Raw genomic sequence first — 17,250 nt, forward strand, 5'->3', positions numbered from 1 at the left:
GAACTCCAAGTTCATCATCTTCAATATCATCCACTCTGAACAGTTTGATGTGTATTTGGGTTGGTCGGGTAGCCTAGTGGTTAAAGCGTTGGCTCGTCACACCGAAGACCTGGGTTCGATTCCTGACATGGGTACAATGTGTGAAGCCCATTTCTGGTGTCCCCCGAGGGATATTGCTGGAATATTGCTAAAAGCGGCGTAAAACCATACCCACTCACTCACTCATCATGCACATGGATGTGTAATTTGTGGTATTTCCAACTTATTAACATGACTAACTGAAAGTGAGATTATCCTCCAGTGATGGGACACAGTGTTATGTGTGCCCTGCTTGTGAGAAGAGTGAGTAGGGCAGTCATTGCATATAGCTATTCATACATACAAGTATCATACATGCATCTCACGATCTGAGTTTGTACATAAATAAAGTAGGGAAGAGAATTTATGGATGTCTCCTTCTTTATTATGAGGAACACAACGTTTCGGAGTACATACTTACTCCTTCATCAGGTAAATGAATGCTATGAAGCAGAGAGCATATATATGTACATGTACCTGTAAGAACAACAAAAGTTGTGAGATAACAAAGGTGGAAGCTTAACAAGGGAAGTTTTTTGCCACAGATAGGTGATTAGCAATGGACAAATGGAAGTCAATACGTAACAGTTAATTAGTGCTGATAGGTGATAGCACTTTATGTGTATCACTTCTAAATGCCATTCAAAGACTTAAATAAAGTAGGCCTTGAACTTTGTTGGACAGGTTGCCATGGTTATTATCAATATTCTGTGAAGATGTTCAAAACCCACTTTCTCTGTATTTTCATGATAATATTTAAACATCCACTAGTCTGCTAGTCCAAGACTAGTGAAAACTTGGAAGGGCTAGTTGTTTTTTCGAAACTCTAGTTGTATAATATAAACTATATGTAGTCCACTTTGTTTGTTTGTTGATTAACACTGCACTCAGCAATATTCCAGCTATATGACGGCGGTCTGTAAATAATCAAGTCTGGACCAGACATTCCAGTGATTGACATCATGAACATCGATCCACACATTTATGAATCAATGATATGCATCAACCAAGTCAGCGAACCTGACCATCCGATCCCTTTAGTCACCTCTAACAACAAGCAAAGTCGCCTTTTACAGCAAGCATGGGTTGCTGAAGACTTATTCTACCCTGGATCTTCATGGGTTAACTGCATCTAGTCCACGTTGCGCTGTGAACAGGATGGATGTCTGTTTGAATGAAACTTGCCAGGACAGTCAGTACCTATTGGACCAAGCCTAGTTCCACTTTAACCCTTGGTAAAGCTATGAGAGCTTTAATGCATGTTGAGAAAACATCCTTTGGTTTGTGTGGATGAGTACATGAAGAGGATGCGCTACATCAACACTTGAATAGCTTATGTGTAAAACATTGTGTAGTGTCATCTATGAATATTAGAGGTTTGGATGGGTTCATTTTCTGGGACACTGATTGTCATTCAAAATGTCCTCAAGATATGTTTCCAATTTGGTAATGACATAAAGGAATTGCCTGTGATCAAATCTTTATGCCTAAGGTACCTTGCACTTTATCATCCAAAACTGGCTCCCACAGGTGATATGCTTGGATGAGATCAAGCGATATCTACACTGTAGATATCGCTGCAATGAAATTACATCACAATGCTTTGCAGACCATTGTGACATCACTGGTTACCATGACGTCACAATCAAATGACATCACTAATGGCTCTGCTACTGAAGCTGTTAGCTGTATTTTACACTGAAGACACTGCTAATTATTGTCTACAAATTGAAAAAGTTGGAAGAATGATGTTGGATGATAAATAAAATCTCACCCTCATGTCTTTTGATATCAATTATATCAACACTCGTTGATAAGAGTGGCAAAAATCCTCGGCAAGCCTCGGAATTTTTCCACTTTTATCAACTCGTGTTGATATATTTGATATCAAAAGACACTCGGGTGAGATTCTCTAGATCCCTGGAATATTGATGAATGCTTTCAGTCTGCACTGCCCCATGAAATGTTTCAGTAGAGAAAGAATATTTGTGAAGAATGTTTCTATCGTATTCAAATTTTAAGGTTGCCATGTGACACTTGATCACCAGGTTTTCTTCCAATCTCATTAAAATCAGACCTTAGTTAGCTTTGTTTAGCGGTAGCGAGAAGTAAGGTCTGAATTTAATGAGATTGGTTTTCTTCAAGGTTGACAATCCTTAACATATGACCAAATAGCTTGCTATGTAGACATGGTAGACGTCAGTTTGAGAGTAGAGGGGTGCTTTATTGTCGCCATACATGCAATGGTAGTAGGTTTTGACCTTCAGGTATTCACCACTATTGCAATCATACTCAAATAGTATCTCGGGCAATCTCATTAAAATCAGATATTTTATTTACAATACCTGTTTACACCAAGATCTAAAGACACCTCCATAGAACACGAAGGTCGCATCAGATGAATGCTGAGGGAACCTTGACCAATCAAAATGATCAATGCATGGGGTCTTTAGCCAATCACATGACAGCTTTCTAAATAATTTTGCTTCAATTCTTTACCATTATTTCCGTTTGTAAATTTCAGTTTCTGCCAAAGAGGCTGCCACAAAACACAGACCTACCCTCCATTGTACACCTTTTTGGCTGTAGATGCCTTGGTGCTCACAAACCACAATATGATAGCGTGGCATTATTTTTTCGCATTTAGATTCCCTAGATTACATTCATTTTTGAGATAAGGAAATCCGATATGATTGTCTGAATGCTTTTGCTTTTTGTCAATTTCACAACTGTCACATTTTGATCATGTTTATTCAGTATTATGTCCAGAACATGTGGCACACTGTCACATGGTAACTGCTTAGGGAGATAACCCTTATTTATCATGTTTAGATATGATTTCCACATGCATGTGAACTCCTTGTTTCAAAGTGGGTTGATGTGTTCAAGTTGCTATCAGTAAGTGTGGCACCTAGCTCATCTTTGATTCAGTGCCATTCTGGATGTTGGCTATTGGATAAATATCATTATTCCTGAACTGTCCACCAAATGCAACTGAACAATTACATCAACAAGTGATGAAAGCTGTACAATTCTCAGTGCAAATGGTTCATGTTATTATATGTGATCACTTGTGATTTTTGTTTCAAGCTGTTGCAATATTAAGATTTTTTCATCATGAATATTTTCTGCACTTGCCAAAATTGATCCAATCTGTGGATGGTAGAATGACAGTGACTAACACTATGCTTATTCTTATTCCACGGACTTGTTAAGGATTGAATTACATTTAAGAATATGGTAATTATACATATAGACTTATTATACATATAGGGTTTTTAATCATTTTGGTTACCACGGTTACAATTTGAGTATGAGGTCCTCAATTATATGAACTGATGACCAAAAGAACGTTTACCAAGGGTATTAATTCCACCATAGAAAATACATCAAATATGTGAGGCAAAACACAAAGAATATTTGATATGGTAACTAAAACCGAAATCAAAATAATGGCCATACAGCTATTGTGGAAAAACAAATAGCTTTTTGGGCCCAGATGTCAACTTATTATACACGCTGTGGTAATGAAAATTACTCCAGAGAATGATTACGGTAAGTGTCTTTGAGGAGTGTGACCTGCCTGTGCCAGTGCCCAAGTGCCTGGGAGTCCAAATATACTACCCTGTTGCCTGCTGTAGGTCTCGAGGGGGGTACAAAATGTTCAATTGGTAATTATTTTACCAGAGCCCCTGAAAAAAAACCTATTTAGATACACATATTAAATGATCTGATCATGCATTAAAGTCAGAAGAAATGAGTGTATAGTCAACAAGAAAGGCGACCATTAGCGACTTGAAGTGTAACCATGGAGTTTTATTGTAATTGACATTAAACATTATGTTGTGTGACTAACCACGGATCCCGGTAGGCCTGTGGGTAGGCGGGTCCTACTCAGGACCCACCCGACCCAAGTTACCCTCCCCAGCCCGAGATGCAACTCCTGCAAGCACACAGTCTCCGTAACATGGAGGTTGTCAGTCTCCTGATGTCAGACGGGATGCATTGCCATTCCTCGTTCAACGCCTGTGTCCTGGGTCCTGTTCTTAGTGCTTAGGTGATCATAACTCCCATACTTTAACATTGGCATACAATAGTCGTAGGGCTAAGATCCTTTTGTGTTACGGGGACTTGAAGGGCAGGCTGGCCATGGTAACATGTTGGTGTTAGGCAACTCTGCACAGCGAATCACGGCGCCTTAGACGACTGGGCCACCCATGCCCCCACCCCCTGTAAGGACAGAGGACTCCAAACAGTTCGACTTATTATAGCAAACATCAAGGACCAAGGACCCCCTTAATATTGAACACATGAAAAGAGCGAGTGTCCTTCAATTTCTTTTGAGTAGTATAAAACAGTGGTCAGTGAATGGTAAGAACTAGGACAGGTTTCTGTATAATCAGTTGCAGTGTAAATGGTATAATCTGTGTATTGGAATCTGATCCAAATTGGTTAATAGCAAAATTGTGTCTATTGAATAATCCATAAGCATATATAATGAAACTTAGAATTCTTTCACTCCAGGTTCGTAGAGACTGAGACTTTTTGTTGATGAGAATGTCCATATGTTACAAACTAGTGTGATATGTAAGTTCTCTGGCTGACAGAGACTGGCTGACACAGCCTGGCTTCATTTTCCTGTCAATTGTGAAATGTCGTCTTCCTGAGACAAGGGCCTCAACTGACTATAAAAGTCCATTTTCCACCCTTGCTGAACTAGGCTTGAATTCCGGAGTTACATTTTGGCTGGATTAACGAGTCTTTGCATAGTCCAATTAAATCGAGTAAGGAACTAGACACCCGGTTCATTAACAACAAGAATTGACACATGCAGATTTCGGTCGACTGCAGGATTTGCAAAGCATGTGTACCGCCAACTGGGCCTTGACAGATGTTTTGCAAATCTTTTCATGTTTTTAATTGATGTGCTCAACTGATTTGATGCACTTCGTGGGGTAAGTCTCATTTTATTACAATATAGATCTTGATTATCGAGGGGCGGTCGGGTAGCCTAGTGGTTAAAGCGTTCGCTCGTCACGCCGAAGACCTGGGTTCTATTCTCGACATGGGTACAATGTGTGAAGCCCATTTGTGGTGTCCCCCGCCGTGATATTGCTGGAATATTGCTAAAAGCGGCGTAAAACCATACTCACTCACTCACTTGATTATCGAGCAGATCCTCTTCTCTTGGTGCCGCCATTTTGTTTGAAGCAAATGCAAGTCATATGAGGGATGGAATCTGATTGGTCAATAGGACAGACATAAAAGGGACATGATTTGTAATAGCTGCTGGAAATTCCAGCCTAGTTCGGCAAGAGCCTGACAGATCCTGGCTTCATTTTCCTGTCCACTGTAAAATGTAAGTTCACAGTCTGACAGAGCCTGGCTTCATTTTCCTATCGACTGTAAAATGTAAGTTCACAGTCTGACAGATCCTGGCTCCATTTTCCTGTCCACTGTAAAATGTAAGTTCACAGTCTGACAGATCCTGGCTCCATTTTCCTGTCCACTGTAAAATGTAAGTTCACAGTCTGACAGAGCCTGGCTCCGTTTTCCTGACAACTGTAAAATGTAAGTTCACAGTCTGACAGATCCTGGCTTCATTTTCCTGTCCACTGTAAAATGTAAGTTCACAGTCTGACAGATCCTGGCTCCATTTTCCTGTCCACTGTAAAATGTAAGTTCACAGTCTGACAGATCCTGGCTCCATTTTCCTATCGACTGTAAAATGTAAGTTCACAGTCTGACAGAGCCTGGCTTCATTTTCCTGTCGACTGTAAAATGTAAGTTCACAGTCTGACAGATCCTGGCTCCATTTTCCTGTCAACTGTAAAATGTAAGTTCACAGTCTGACAGATCCTGGCTCCATTTTCCTGACAACTGTAAAATGTAAGTTCACAGTCTGACAGATCCTGGCTCCATTTTCCTGTCAACTGTAAAATGTAAGTTCACAGTCTGACAGATCCTGGCTCCATTTTCCTGTCAACTGTAAAATGTAAGTTCACAGTCTGACAGAGCCTGGCTCCATTTTCCTGTCAACTGTAAAATGTAAGTTCACAGTCTGACAGAGCCTGGCTCCATTTTCCTGTCCACTGTAAAATGTAAGTTCACAGTCTGACAGATCCTGGCTCCATTTTCCTGTCCACTGTAAAATGTAAGTTCACAGTCTGACAGATCCTGGCTCCATTTTCCTATCGACTGTAAAATGTAAGTTCACAGTCTGTCAGAGCCTGGCTTTATTTTCCTATCGACTGTAAAATGTAAGTTCACAGTCTGACAGATCCTGGCTCCATTTTCCTATCGACTGTAAAATGTAAGTTCACAGTCTGATGGAGCCAGGCTTCATTTTCAAGTCAACTATGAAATGTAGGTTCACAGTCTGACAGACTGGCTTCATACTGTCAATTGTGATTTGATGATCAAACACCATCAAATCAATAGATATGGTGACAACACAGCTGTCAGTTTAGGTGATTGGTACACAGCCAATAATGGTGTGGCATGCTGTTGGTAGTGTTGTGACAACACATGCTGTCGATCCAGCTGAAAGGTATGCCGCCAATACTCACACACACAGTGTGGGGATGAACAGCTGTCCCATGTTAAACCCCAAGGAGACGTATAATGGAGTCATATATCAGTAATTGAAAGACTTAATAGGCAACACAGCTCATGGCCTGACATTAATCATGTAGTGTTGTCAATTTCTAAACTAGAATTTATAAAGGCTTAGAATTCAATTGTTATGTGTTTCGGTATGCTGCCTGTGATGTTACTAAATTATCCCAGAACCTGCCACAGTATTTACAATGTCCATGAAGTCACCTTAAGGATTGTTATTCAATTTCTGTACATCAATTTGTGTGTAGTTGACACAAGGTACGGGAATTCCTTTTGAGAAAGTAGTTCTGAATCGCAAGTTTTTGCTGCAGTTATTGAAAAAAAATATTTTAACTTGATTCCTCAACAGCAAGTCAGACTCGCAATTTGTGTAGGTAGCCTGTGAATTATTGTGTCAACCTGACAAACTAGTGATTGATATTATGAGCAACATCCTGAGCTCTTCATGGAGACCTATTATAACCTGGAATCTCTGGCAATTTTGCACATAATATCCCTGCAATGGAGCTTATGCAGAATTACTCATGTGAGGGACCGGTCATTTATTACCATATTATCGATGGGGGGGGGGTAGCCTAACACACGTGCATGCACGTCGCTATATTAGTGCAATTATCTTGAACGCTACGTTAAACCCCATTTCACCTCACCTATTCTGGTTCGGTTCCTTCAAAGGGTAGTATTAATTACAATATATGTTGGCCCATTTGATTATCTGTTATTGCTGAGAACCTAAATAGCAACAACAATGTGATGTTAATGCTTCAACCAGTATAGCAGTTATAGTCCAACTGATCACAATAGAATCATCAGGGAACTGCCACGTGTTGCATCATCTGTTTTGTTGACAAGAGTTGGTCGTTAGATTAGCAACATGGAACCCACACAATACAGTGCTGAATACATGATCAGGGCCCACTTGCACAAAACGATCTTAGCGCTAAGATGATCTTAACTCCCATACTTTAACATATGCTTACAATAGTCGTAGCGCTAAGATCGTTTTGTGCAAGTGGGCCCAGGTCTAAGACTATTGTTTTGTTTTTTAATTATTATTTAATTAATTTATGATGATTTATATACAGCAGGTATCCAGGTACTAGTATCTGCTCAAATGCAGTTTTATTTGTTACCCGACCAGTGGATCTGTTTGCATTCTCAACTCCCTGGGGAGTATACAACCCAAGCTGCCTCGGGGCGCTAGAAGGTTTTTACATCCACTTCACATATTGGGTACCCATTCCCTGGTGGGTGAACTGAGGCACTTTTGAACGAAGTCAGTTGCCCAGGGTGACTGACACCACATGTTTGGACACTTGTGTTTCGGGTGTATGAACGTATTCGTGTTTCCACCATCTGGTCATCTACCATTGGACGAGTGGGTTCTTTTGAGTGCACAGGGTGAATGTACTGTCAGAACTCAAAAACCATGAGAGATATCTTAACCAAACTTGGCACATAGATAGGTCTAGTTGTGAACTGGTGCCTTTTGATAGTTCTGGATTTCTTTAACATTTATTTTTCGAGTTTCTATGACAACGACTTTGACTTAGATTGAATATGGCGGTAGTGCTCTTTTCCAGAGCACAGATCTTGAAACCGTACAATATTTCTCCACCAAATTTGACACATAGATAAATTGTCCATCTTATAAGTTAACTCCATCCCAGGTTTTCATTGTGTTTTGTTTCCTGATGGCAGGTCTGATTGGGAAGATCACCTTGCAGATCCCGCTAAGTCGACTAAGAAGTGAACCGTGGGTCATCTCCATAGAGAAACTCTACCTGGTTGCAGGGCCGCTTACTGACATCAAGGTAAGTCCCAACCTTTCTGATGCCTTTGTTGATCTATCCTGACACATCTAGTGAACTAGACAGTGATGCACCAAACAGAATAGTCTGTCATTTCTAACAAGTCTCGGCAGTTTGGTGTGGCAAAGTTGTCTAAGGCGCCACGGTTTTCTGTGCAGAGTTGCATCACTTGGGCATGCCAGAAACCACAAATGATTGTGGATCCCACTGTTGGATACAGAGAGTGGATGCAGGGGGTGCACACGTACCCCTTTTTCAGACAGCCGCCTCCGTGGTCTAGTGGTAGAGCGTCCGCCCGGAGAGCGGAAGGTCCGGGGTTCGATCCCCGACAGGTCATACCAAAAGACGTTAAAAGATGGTACTTGTTGTTACCCTGTCTGGCGCTCGACATTAAAGGGCTAAAACAAGGACTGGTCGGCTCGGAGTCAGTATACTGTGTCTGATTGGGGTATTCATGTTAAACTGCGGCATGGTATCTCAGTGAGCTAGCACTATAAATCGGCATCAGTCCGGACTAGTACAAGCAGCCACACACACACACATGCATGCACGTCGCTATATAAGTGCAATGATCTTGGACGCGACGTTAAACCCAATTTCACCTCACCTCACCTTTTTCAGACACCTTACATGTTAACTGTACTCTTGGCCAGTACATTTTGTGACTTGGGTATTATGTGCATGAACCTTTTTTCGAAATTCTGGATCCACCTCTGAGTCTGAAGGCCAGATTCGCCCTGATTATGTTCCTGGGTCTGTCAGCACCCTAGATCTGCATCACTTCAGGCCCTCCCCACACAGCAAGCTGACACACCATCATATAACTAAACACTGTTCCTTCATAATCTATGAACATCTTGGAACTAAGGGACCAGTTCAAAAGTTCAATGTGGGATTAAAATCTTAAATTCTTAAGTTTAGGGGTGGGGGGGTTAATGGCCCTGCAGGTTTTCCATCTGACAAAATCAACTGGGTAGCTGATTTCACAATGTTTATACAGTATCTGAACTAAACCGGTGCTATTTTCGTTCCTAAGCTGTCAGGAGTTCTCATTAAATACACCCAGTCTTTCCATGAGGTAGAGTTTTATAATCACCAGCAATAGTCCATCTGGTGCAATGCGTAATATAGAATGGCAGATTTGATCTATAAAAAACCTACAAATGATATGCAACACCCCATAAGTAAACTTTATTTGACAAACTTTCTGCTGAAAAAGCAGAGGAAAACATAAGAATGCGTAACAAGGAAGTCACGGTGGTTGTATGCCTTAAAACTTAAGGAATTATTATCCAACATCAAACTTTTGAACTGGTCCCCATGGAAATTCCATACACTATGATATGGCTGTTGTGAGCAGCTTAAACCCCACTCACTCACTCACTCACTCACTCACTCACTCACTCACTCACTCACTCACTCACTCACTCACTCACTCACTCACTCACTCACTCACTCACTCACTCACTCACTCACTCACTCACTCATACACTCGACCGCCTCCGTGGTCTAATGGTAGAGCGTCCGCCCAGAAGGTCCGGGGTTCGATCCCCACCCACGTCATACCAAAAGACGTTAAAAGATGGTACTTGTTGTTACCCTGTCTGGCGCTTGGCATTAAGGGGCTCAAACAAGGACTGGTCGGCTCAGAGTCAGTATACTGCGTCTGAGTGGGGTATTCATGTTAAACTGCGGCATGGTATCTCAGTGTGCTAGCACTATAAATTGGCATCAGTCCGGACTAGTACAAGCAGCCACACACACGCACACACATAAACGTACATGCGACGTTAAACCCCATTTCACCTCACCTCACCTCACTCATACACTCACTCACTCACTCACTATTGATATGCACTCACACGTTCACACACCCTCTCTTGATATGCACTCACTCACTCACTCACTCACTCACTCTTGTTATGCATTCACACATTCACGCACTCTTGATATGCACTCACATGTTCACACACTCACTCTTGATATGCACTCACTCACTCACTCTTGTTATGCATTCACGCACTCACTCTTGATATGCACTCACATGTTCACACACTCACTCTTGATATGCACTCACTCACTCACTCACTATTGATATGCACTCACACGTTCACACACTCACTCTTGATATGCACTCACTCACTCTTGATATGCACTCACTCACTCTCTCAGTATTGATACATCTTAGAAAAAGGATTTGTCTTATGATAACCATGATAACACTTTAATCATGGAAGTGTTCTGTTTGATGAATGGGATGTGTGTAAGTTGGACGTGTAGATTGCTATCGTTCTTGTCACTGTGGTAATGGTAGCTGAGTGTAGTACGCTCTGTGTCCACGTGGATGACAGTGTTGTTGCTTGTGTTCCAGTACGACCATGAGAAGGAGAAGGAGACTGAGAGGAGTGCCAAGGCAGACATGTTGGATGCTCTGGAGGCCAAGTGGCAGGTGAGTGGCGTGGCACTCTCAGCAATACAAACTAACATGTTACTATCTTTGATAGGCATTTAGAAGTTGGAGTACTAAGTAAGGATAAGAATTTATGGATGAACAACTTCTTTATTACAATTAAGAGCGACGTTTTGGTGTAGGTTCTAACACCGTTATCAAGCAAGTGATCATCTGTGTCCATGTGAATAACACAGGCTTGATAACGGTGTTAGAACCTACACCGAAACATCACTCTTAATTGTAATAAATAAGTTGTTCATAAATTCTTATCCTTACTTAACATTTTACTAGTCCTCATAGCAAAACCCTTAAGAAGGGCTGGTGAAACAGAAAGATTGCTAGGAATGCCACCATACATATATTAGTCATTCTGTGATGGTATTTGCCCATCAGACTGAAGAACCAGGTAGAGTCACCTCCAGATACAATGTTTCCATTTCCCACTCATTCCAATGAACAGAGCAGAGGCGAGATACACGGACTAAAAGAGATGGCCTTACATTCAAGGTAATGTCCTTTCAGGGTAACTATTCCACCTATTGCTCCATCATTAAGTATGGGTAACTTTAACACACTGTAAGGCATTGAGAGTGTCAGTGTTGGTACATCACCAACCACCATGTGTTGTAGGTTCAACGACAAGGGAAACAACAGGACTATGCCTCGTCTTCTTCTTCCTGGTTCTCGTACGGGGCGTCCATGGCTGCCAACATCCTGGAGAATATTCAGGTAAGCATCAGTACTGACAGAAAGTGAAAACTCTTGGGTTGCTCTTTATATATGTGTGTTTGACTGGTACTTGGGGTTGCCCTGTATATACGTGTGTGTGACTGGTACTTGGGTTTGCCATGTATATACATGTGTGTTTGACTGGTACTAGATGTTGCCCTGTATATACATGTGTGTTTGACTGGTACTTGGGGTTGCCCTGTATATACATTCTGTTTGACTGGTACTTGAGGTTGCCCTGTATATACATGTGTGTTTGACTGGTGCTTGGGTTTGCCATGTATATACATGTGTGTTTGACTGGTACTTGGGGTTGCCCTGTATATACATTGTGTTTGACTGGTACTTGGGGTTGCCCTGTATATAAATGTGTGTTTGACTGGTACTTGGGGTTGCCCTGTATATACATTGTGTTTGACTGGTACTTGGGGTTGCCCTGTATATACATGTGTGTTTGACTGGTACTTGGGTTTGCCCTGTATATACATGTGTGTTTGACTGGTACTTGGGGTTGTCCTGTATATACATGTGTGTTTGACTGGTACTTGGGGTTGTCCTGTATATACATGTGTGTTTGACTGGTACTAGATGTTGCCCTGTATTTACATGTGTGTTTGACTGGTACTTGGGGTTGCCCTGTATATACATGTGTGTTTGACTGGTACTTGGGTTTGCCATGTATATACATGTGTGTTTGACTGGTACTAGATGTTGCCCTGTATATACATGTGTGTTTGACTGGTACTTGGGTTTGCCATGTATATACATGTGTATTTGACTGTACTTGGGGCTGCCCTGTATATACATCTGTGTTTGACTGGTACTTGAGGTTGCCCTGTATATACATGTGTGTGTGACTGGTACTTGGGGATGCTCTGTATAAACATGTGTTTGACTGGTACTTGGGGTTGCTCTGTATATACATGTGTGTTTGACTGGTACTTGGGGATGCTCTGTATAAACATGTGTTTGACTGGTACTTTTGTTTTGATGTCAGCTACATGTGAAGGATGTACATATCCGCTATGAAGACGAGTACCTCAACCCGTCCTGTCCCTTTGCTTGTGGTGTCACCATCAAGAACCTCAGTGCACAGAGCACAGACAGGAGCTGGGTTAGTATCCATCGCTGTGCTTTCAGTACCTGAGTTGTTTGTCACCATTCATTTTCATAAGGCCAGACAATTGTGTATCTTATATTACGGGTCCTTCTGTCCTAAACGTTCTCAAAGTTAACACTTTTCTTCCAGTTTTATTTTGCATGTCTTAGGGGAATTTAACCTTAAATCTACCTTGACATGTTATTAGAAATGTTTGTTTAGCTTCCTTCCCCTTGGGAAATTGAAAGTGAAATTGTACAATGATGAATCAAATTGAACAATTAAATAATAAAGATATGGAAGGCTTGATATATCAGTCTCATTAAAATCAGATCTTAGTTCTCGCTATTGCTAAACAAAGATCTGAAAACATCCCGTTAGGGGTCACGTCAGAACGACCTTTCATCCGACAAATTAAAGCGTCGCTTACCAGATCATGAAAGTGACATCACGAATGGATTTTCTAATCATGCAACCTCGAAAACGTTAACACAGGGTATTCCAAACGACAGTTACGGCCCGTACGACTGATTCAGTCAAAATTATTGTCTATCTCTCGGTTCCGTGGGATAAACATTTGAACGGAGGACGCATTGCACAATACGCAGTACGCAGGAAGCACTGCCATACACTCTCAACCATATATTAGACATTCCGTAATGTTCGTTTGTTCAGTTTTCAAAATATTAATTGAGAACTATGTCAATATATTTATCAAGCGTAGACAGAAATGGAATTCGATAGGTTGAAACGAGTGTCGTAAAGTTCGCGAAAGCTGCTTTCTAATTGGCTGATGCCAACTTGGCTGATGTCATTTCAGTCGTTGGTCAAAGTTCGCGAAAAATCGTCCTGACGTGACCCGTAATAGGATGTCCTCAGATCTTTGTTTAGCGGCAACGAGAACATAGATCTAATTTTAATGAGATTGCTTGATATATTGTCGTTCCTTTAGAAACGTCCTCCCTGCAGGCTGCTATCAACATTGTTCTTTGAGGATAAGGAATAGATGAGTGAAGCGCTGTCATTTTTGTAGACTGACTATCAGTACTTATTCTTCCTTTTACCAGGGGTGTTTGGATAGCCCAGTGGTTAAAGCATTTGCTTGTCACGTTGAAAACCTGGGTTCAATTCCCGACAAGGGTACAATGTGTGAAGCCCATTTCTGGTGTCCCCTGCCGTGAAATTGCTGGAATATTGCTAAAAATGGCGTAAAACCATACTGACTCCTTTTACCAACATCATGTTATCATAACCTTGTTCATGCATTAGACTCAATGTGTTACTGTTGAACTGTTGGTATCTGATGTTGCAGTTGTCCAAGTTTGTGAGCAGCTCAGACAGTGACACAATGTTCAAGCTGGCCGACCTACAGGATTTCTCTGTGTACTGTGATACCAACGCCTCCATGCTGGGGGACCTCTCCATGTCCGACCTTGCAGTAAGTGTCTCAGTAGCTGGTGTATTACCATCTGTCCTGTGATCTGAGGCACAAGGGGGCAGTGGGGTAGCCTAGTGGTTAAAGCATTCGATCGTCATCTTGGGTTCGATTCCCCACATGGGTACAGTGTATGAAGCCCATTTCTGGTGTCACCTGCCATGATATTTCTGGAATATTGCTAAAAAGGGTGGAAAACCATACTCACTACTCACTCATACACTTGTTTCTTGGTTTGTCAGCACCATGTCCGTTCTCATTGCTCACTTTAGACTTAGGAAACCCCACCTGTGTTGTAAGCGCCAACCAACGGATTGGTTGTAATGTGTGAGCTGGCTGATTATTTGTTGACAGTTTCTACATGCCACAATGTGATATTGCCAGAATACTGCTGTGTGGCATAAACATTCACTCACTCACTCACTCATGAAGGCCAGTGAGCTTCATGTTCCTAGTCAGGTTTGAAGGTTTGAAGACTTAATGCATGATATGGCATAATGCATAGTTAAAGCTAGTCAGGTTTTCCAAAAATAATTTTAGTAAATAGGTACGACTTCAGTTAATGGTCACCTGAGTGTCAGTTATTTGTTTGGCGGTAGGGTGGTGGTCTGTATCCAAAAACTTCTTCACTATTCTTTTATGTTTGTGGACATTTCATGATGTCATTTACCAAAGGACCTGTAAAAATCCGGGTTAGAATAGGTCTTTAGCACCCTATGCTTGTCACAAGAGCTGACTTGGTTGATGCATGGCATTGTATCCCAATTGTGGATCGATGCTCATGATATCAATCACAGGATTGTCTGTCCAGATTGGATTATTTACAGACCACCATAATAGAGCTGTAATATTGCTGTGTGTGTCATTAAACAACAAACAAACAAACAAGTAAACATTTACCAAAGACTGTTTGGGCAAGGACTCCTTGACTTACATATCTATTATTGAGTGTATTTTTTATATAGAGAGGAACCATGCCACATCTGATTAAACTTTACAAGTACAACATACAAGTCTATGGCATTAAAATTATATGTATTTTGGAACATGATATTAATAGCAGTATCTGAAACTGAGGTGGGTCCTGGGGTCCTTGAGAATTTCTCCTAATGTATTTGAATCTTGGTACCCCTTAATCTGAATAAAACCTAAAATATTTTAGTCTTTGAAAGGCATTTAGAAGTGATACACATAAGGAAGAGATGTTATGGATGTCAACTTCATTATTATGAGCAACACAACATTTAACTCCTTCATCGGGTGATGAGTTGGCATCTACTCCGAAACGTTTTGTCCCTCATATTGTAGGGCTTGACATCCATAAATTCTGTTCCCTAAAATATTTATCATTATATAAGAACGCCTTGACTTTCATGCTTAGTTTTGAACACTCTAATGTTTCTGTTAATTGAACAGGATGCCCTCCAGCGTGGCATGTTTGTATCGACTGCCGATGGCAACTTCCACGACCACGAGTACATGTTAAACCCAGTGAGTGCCCAGGCCCAGATCAAACGCCGGACCACCACCCTCCCCCTCCGGTCAGCCTCCGACCCCAGGATCAGCGTGGACATCACCCTGGACAACACCGCCTTCCAGCTGAGCACAGAGCAGTATCAGAGTCTCTTGCTGTGGCAGAGTGAGTTTGAGCGGCACGGCGTGAGGAGACAACACCGGAAGTGGAGGCCAGCCGAAACCGTCAAAAATAGGTAGTGTGCATCCCCCATATTTAAGCTATATAAAGACCAAATAGGGGAACTTACATGCTGCGATGCCAACCCTTTCTTGAAGATTCCCGACAAAATATTGCACCTGTTCCGCCAATTCACTAGAGTGGCCGCCATGACATCCTGTCACATCATATGAAAAGGCAGCTTGGGTTGTCTACTCCCAGGGAGCTGAGAATTCAAATTTGATTGCACACTTATTCATTGACCTGGGTAATAATGTAGCGCTTTGAGCATGTTTTAGGGTGTGGATTTGGTGCATTATAAATATGCACATCATCATCATCATCATCATCATTATTATTATTATTATCATTATCCCTAGTCCCAGGAAATGGTGGACGTTTGCCATCGACTGCCATCTGTCCAAGATCCAGGATCGAAACAAGCGCCACACGAAGGCCTTCATGTTGGAGAGGGCTGGCAAGGCAATAGCATACACCAAGGCCTACACCGCTGTATTGACTGAAGACAACCCAGGGCCTGGAGTCAAGGTACACGTCTCCAGGATATACACTCTACATGAGATTGTCTGGTCCAGACTCCATTATTTACTGACCGTCGTCATATTGCTGGAATATTGCTATGGCGTTAAGCAACAACCAAACAAACTTTACACGATTAAGACAACTTGCTTCTAGACATTACTTCTTTCTTGACCTGAAGTGGTTTTCCAGTGAAGATCTTTTGAAACTTTCCTGTGTTAGATTTATTGCATGGGATCTCATTATTCATCACTTACTTGAAGTTACCGTATTCGACGTAATAAGCGCCCTGCTCTAATAAGCGCCCACGGCGATATTTGCTAATATATTGGCTAGTGAAAAATCCCAATTATCACCCCTTCCAATTGATCAATGTACACAAGACTAATTATTCGTGTTTAATACGCACTCGTGTGTTATATGCACCCTTAATTATGGGCAATTAAATTCTGGATAAATATATGTGTCGTGTATAATACGCACAGACTTTTATTTTGTATCATTTCAGGCTGTCAGCATAAACCACGAAATTTACAATCTTTCAACTCTGTTTTTTTTTCTCCAAAATTTTATTTCAAATTTTGAGAGCGCCCTGGGTGCTTATTATGTAGAATACGGTATTGTGAATGCCGACGCCTCTCAATTACATCCTGAAGTTAATACCAGTAACCATACCTTCAAAATTTGGATAACAGAATCTCATTACACAGCAAATTTGAAGGCCAACAACAATACCGAGACTATGTGAAGACAGGTTGTTGCCTGTTATATACAGTGTTGACACATAAACTGAAAAAAAAATCCTTACAAACC

The 17,250-nt window shown here is 41.4% G+C and overlaps 1 protein-coding gene across 2 annotated transcripts in view; it reads left to right on the forward strand.

The window, feature by feature from the left end:
* LOC124111838 (vacuolar protein sorting-associated protein 13D-like) overlaps positions 1-17,250 on the forward strand; it is a 120,571-nt gene that overhangs the window by 9,069 nt on the left and 94,252 nt on the right. For both annotated transcript variants that reach the window (XM_048384355.1, XM_048384356.1), the window contains exons 4-10: positions 8,401-8,513; positions 10,882-10,959; positions 11,593-11,691; positions 12,689-12,805; positions 14,103-14,228; positions 15,642-15,934; positions 16,278-16,446. In XM_048384355.1, the coding sequence (XP_048240312.1) occupies positions 8,401-8,513; positions 10,882-10,959; positions 11,593-11,691; positions 12,689-12,805; positions 14,103-14,228; positions 15,642-15,934; positions 16,278-16,446 (995 nt within the window). The remainder of the gene's footprint in view (positions 1-8,400; positions 8,514-10,881; positions 10,960-11,592; positions 11,692-12,688; positions 12,806-14,102; positions 14,229-15,641; positions 15,935-16,277; positions 16,447-17,250) is intronic.

This window comes from Haliotis rufescens, unplaced genomic scaffold (genome assembly GCF_023055435.1).
Source record: "Haliotis rufescens isolate VD_foot unplaced genomic scaffold, xgHalRufe1.0.p SCAF_5, whole genome shotgun sequence".
Classification (NCBI taxonomy): Eukaryota; Metazoa; Mollusca; class Gastropoda; order Lepetellida; family Haliotidae; genus Haliotis; species Haliotis rufescens.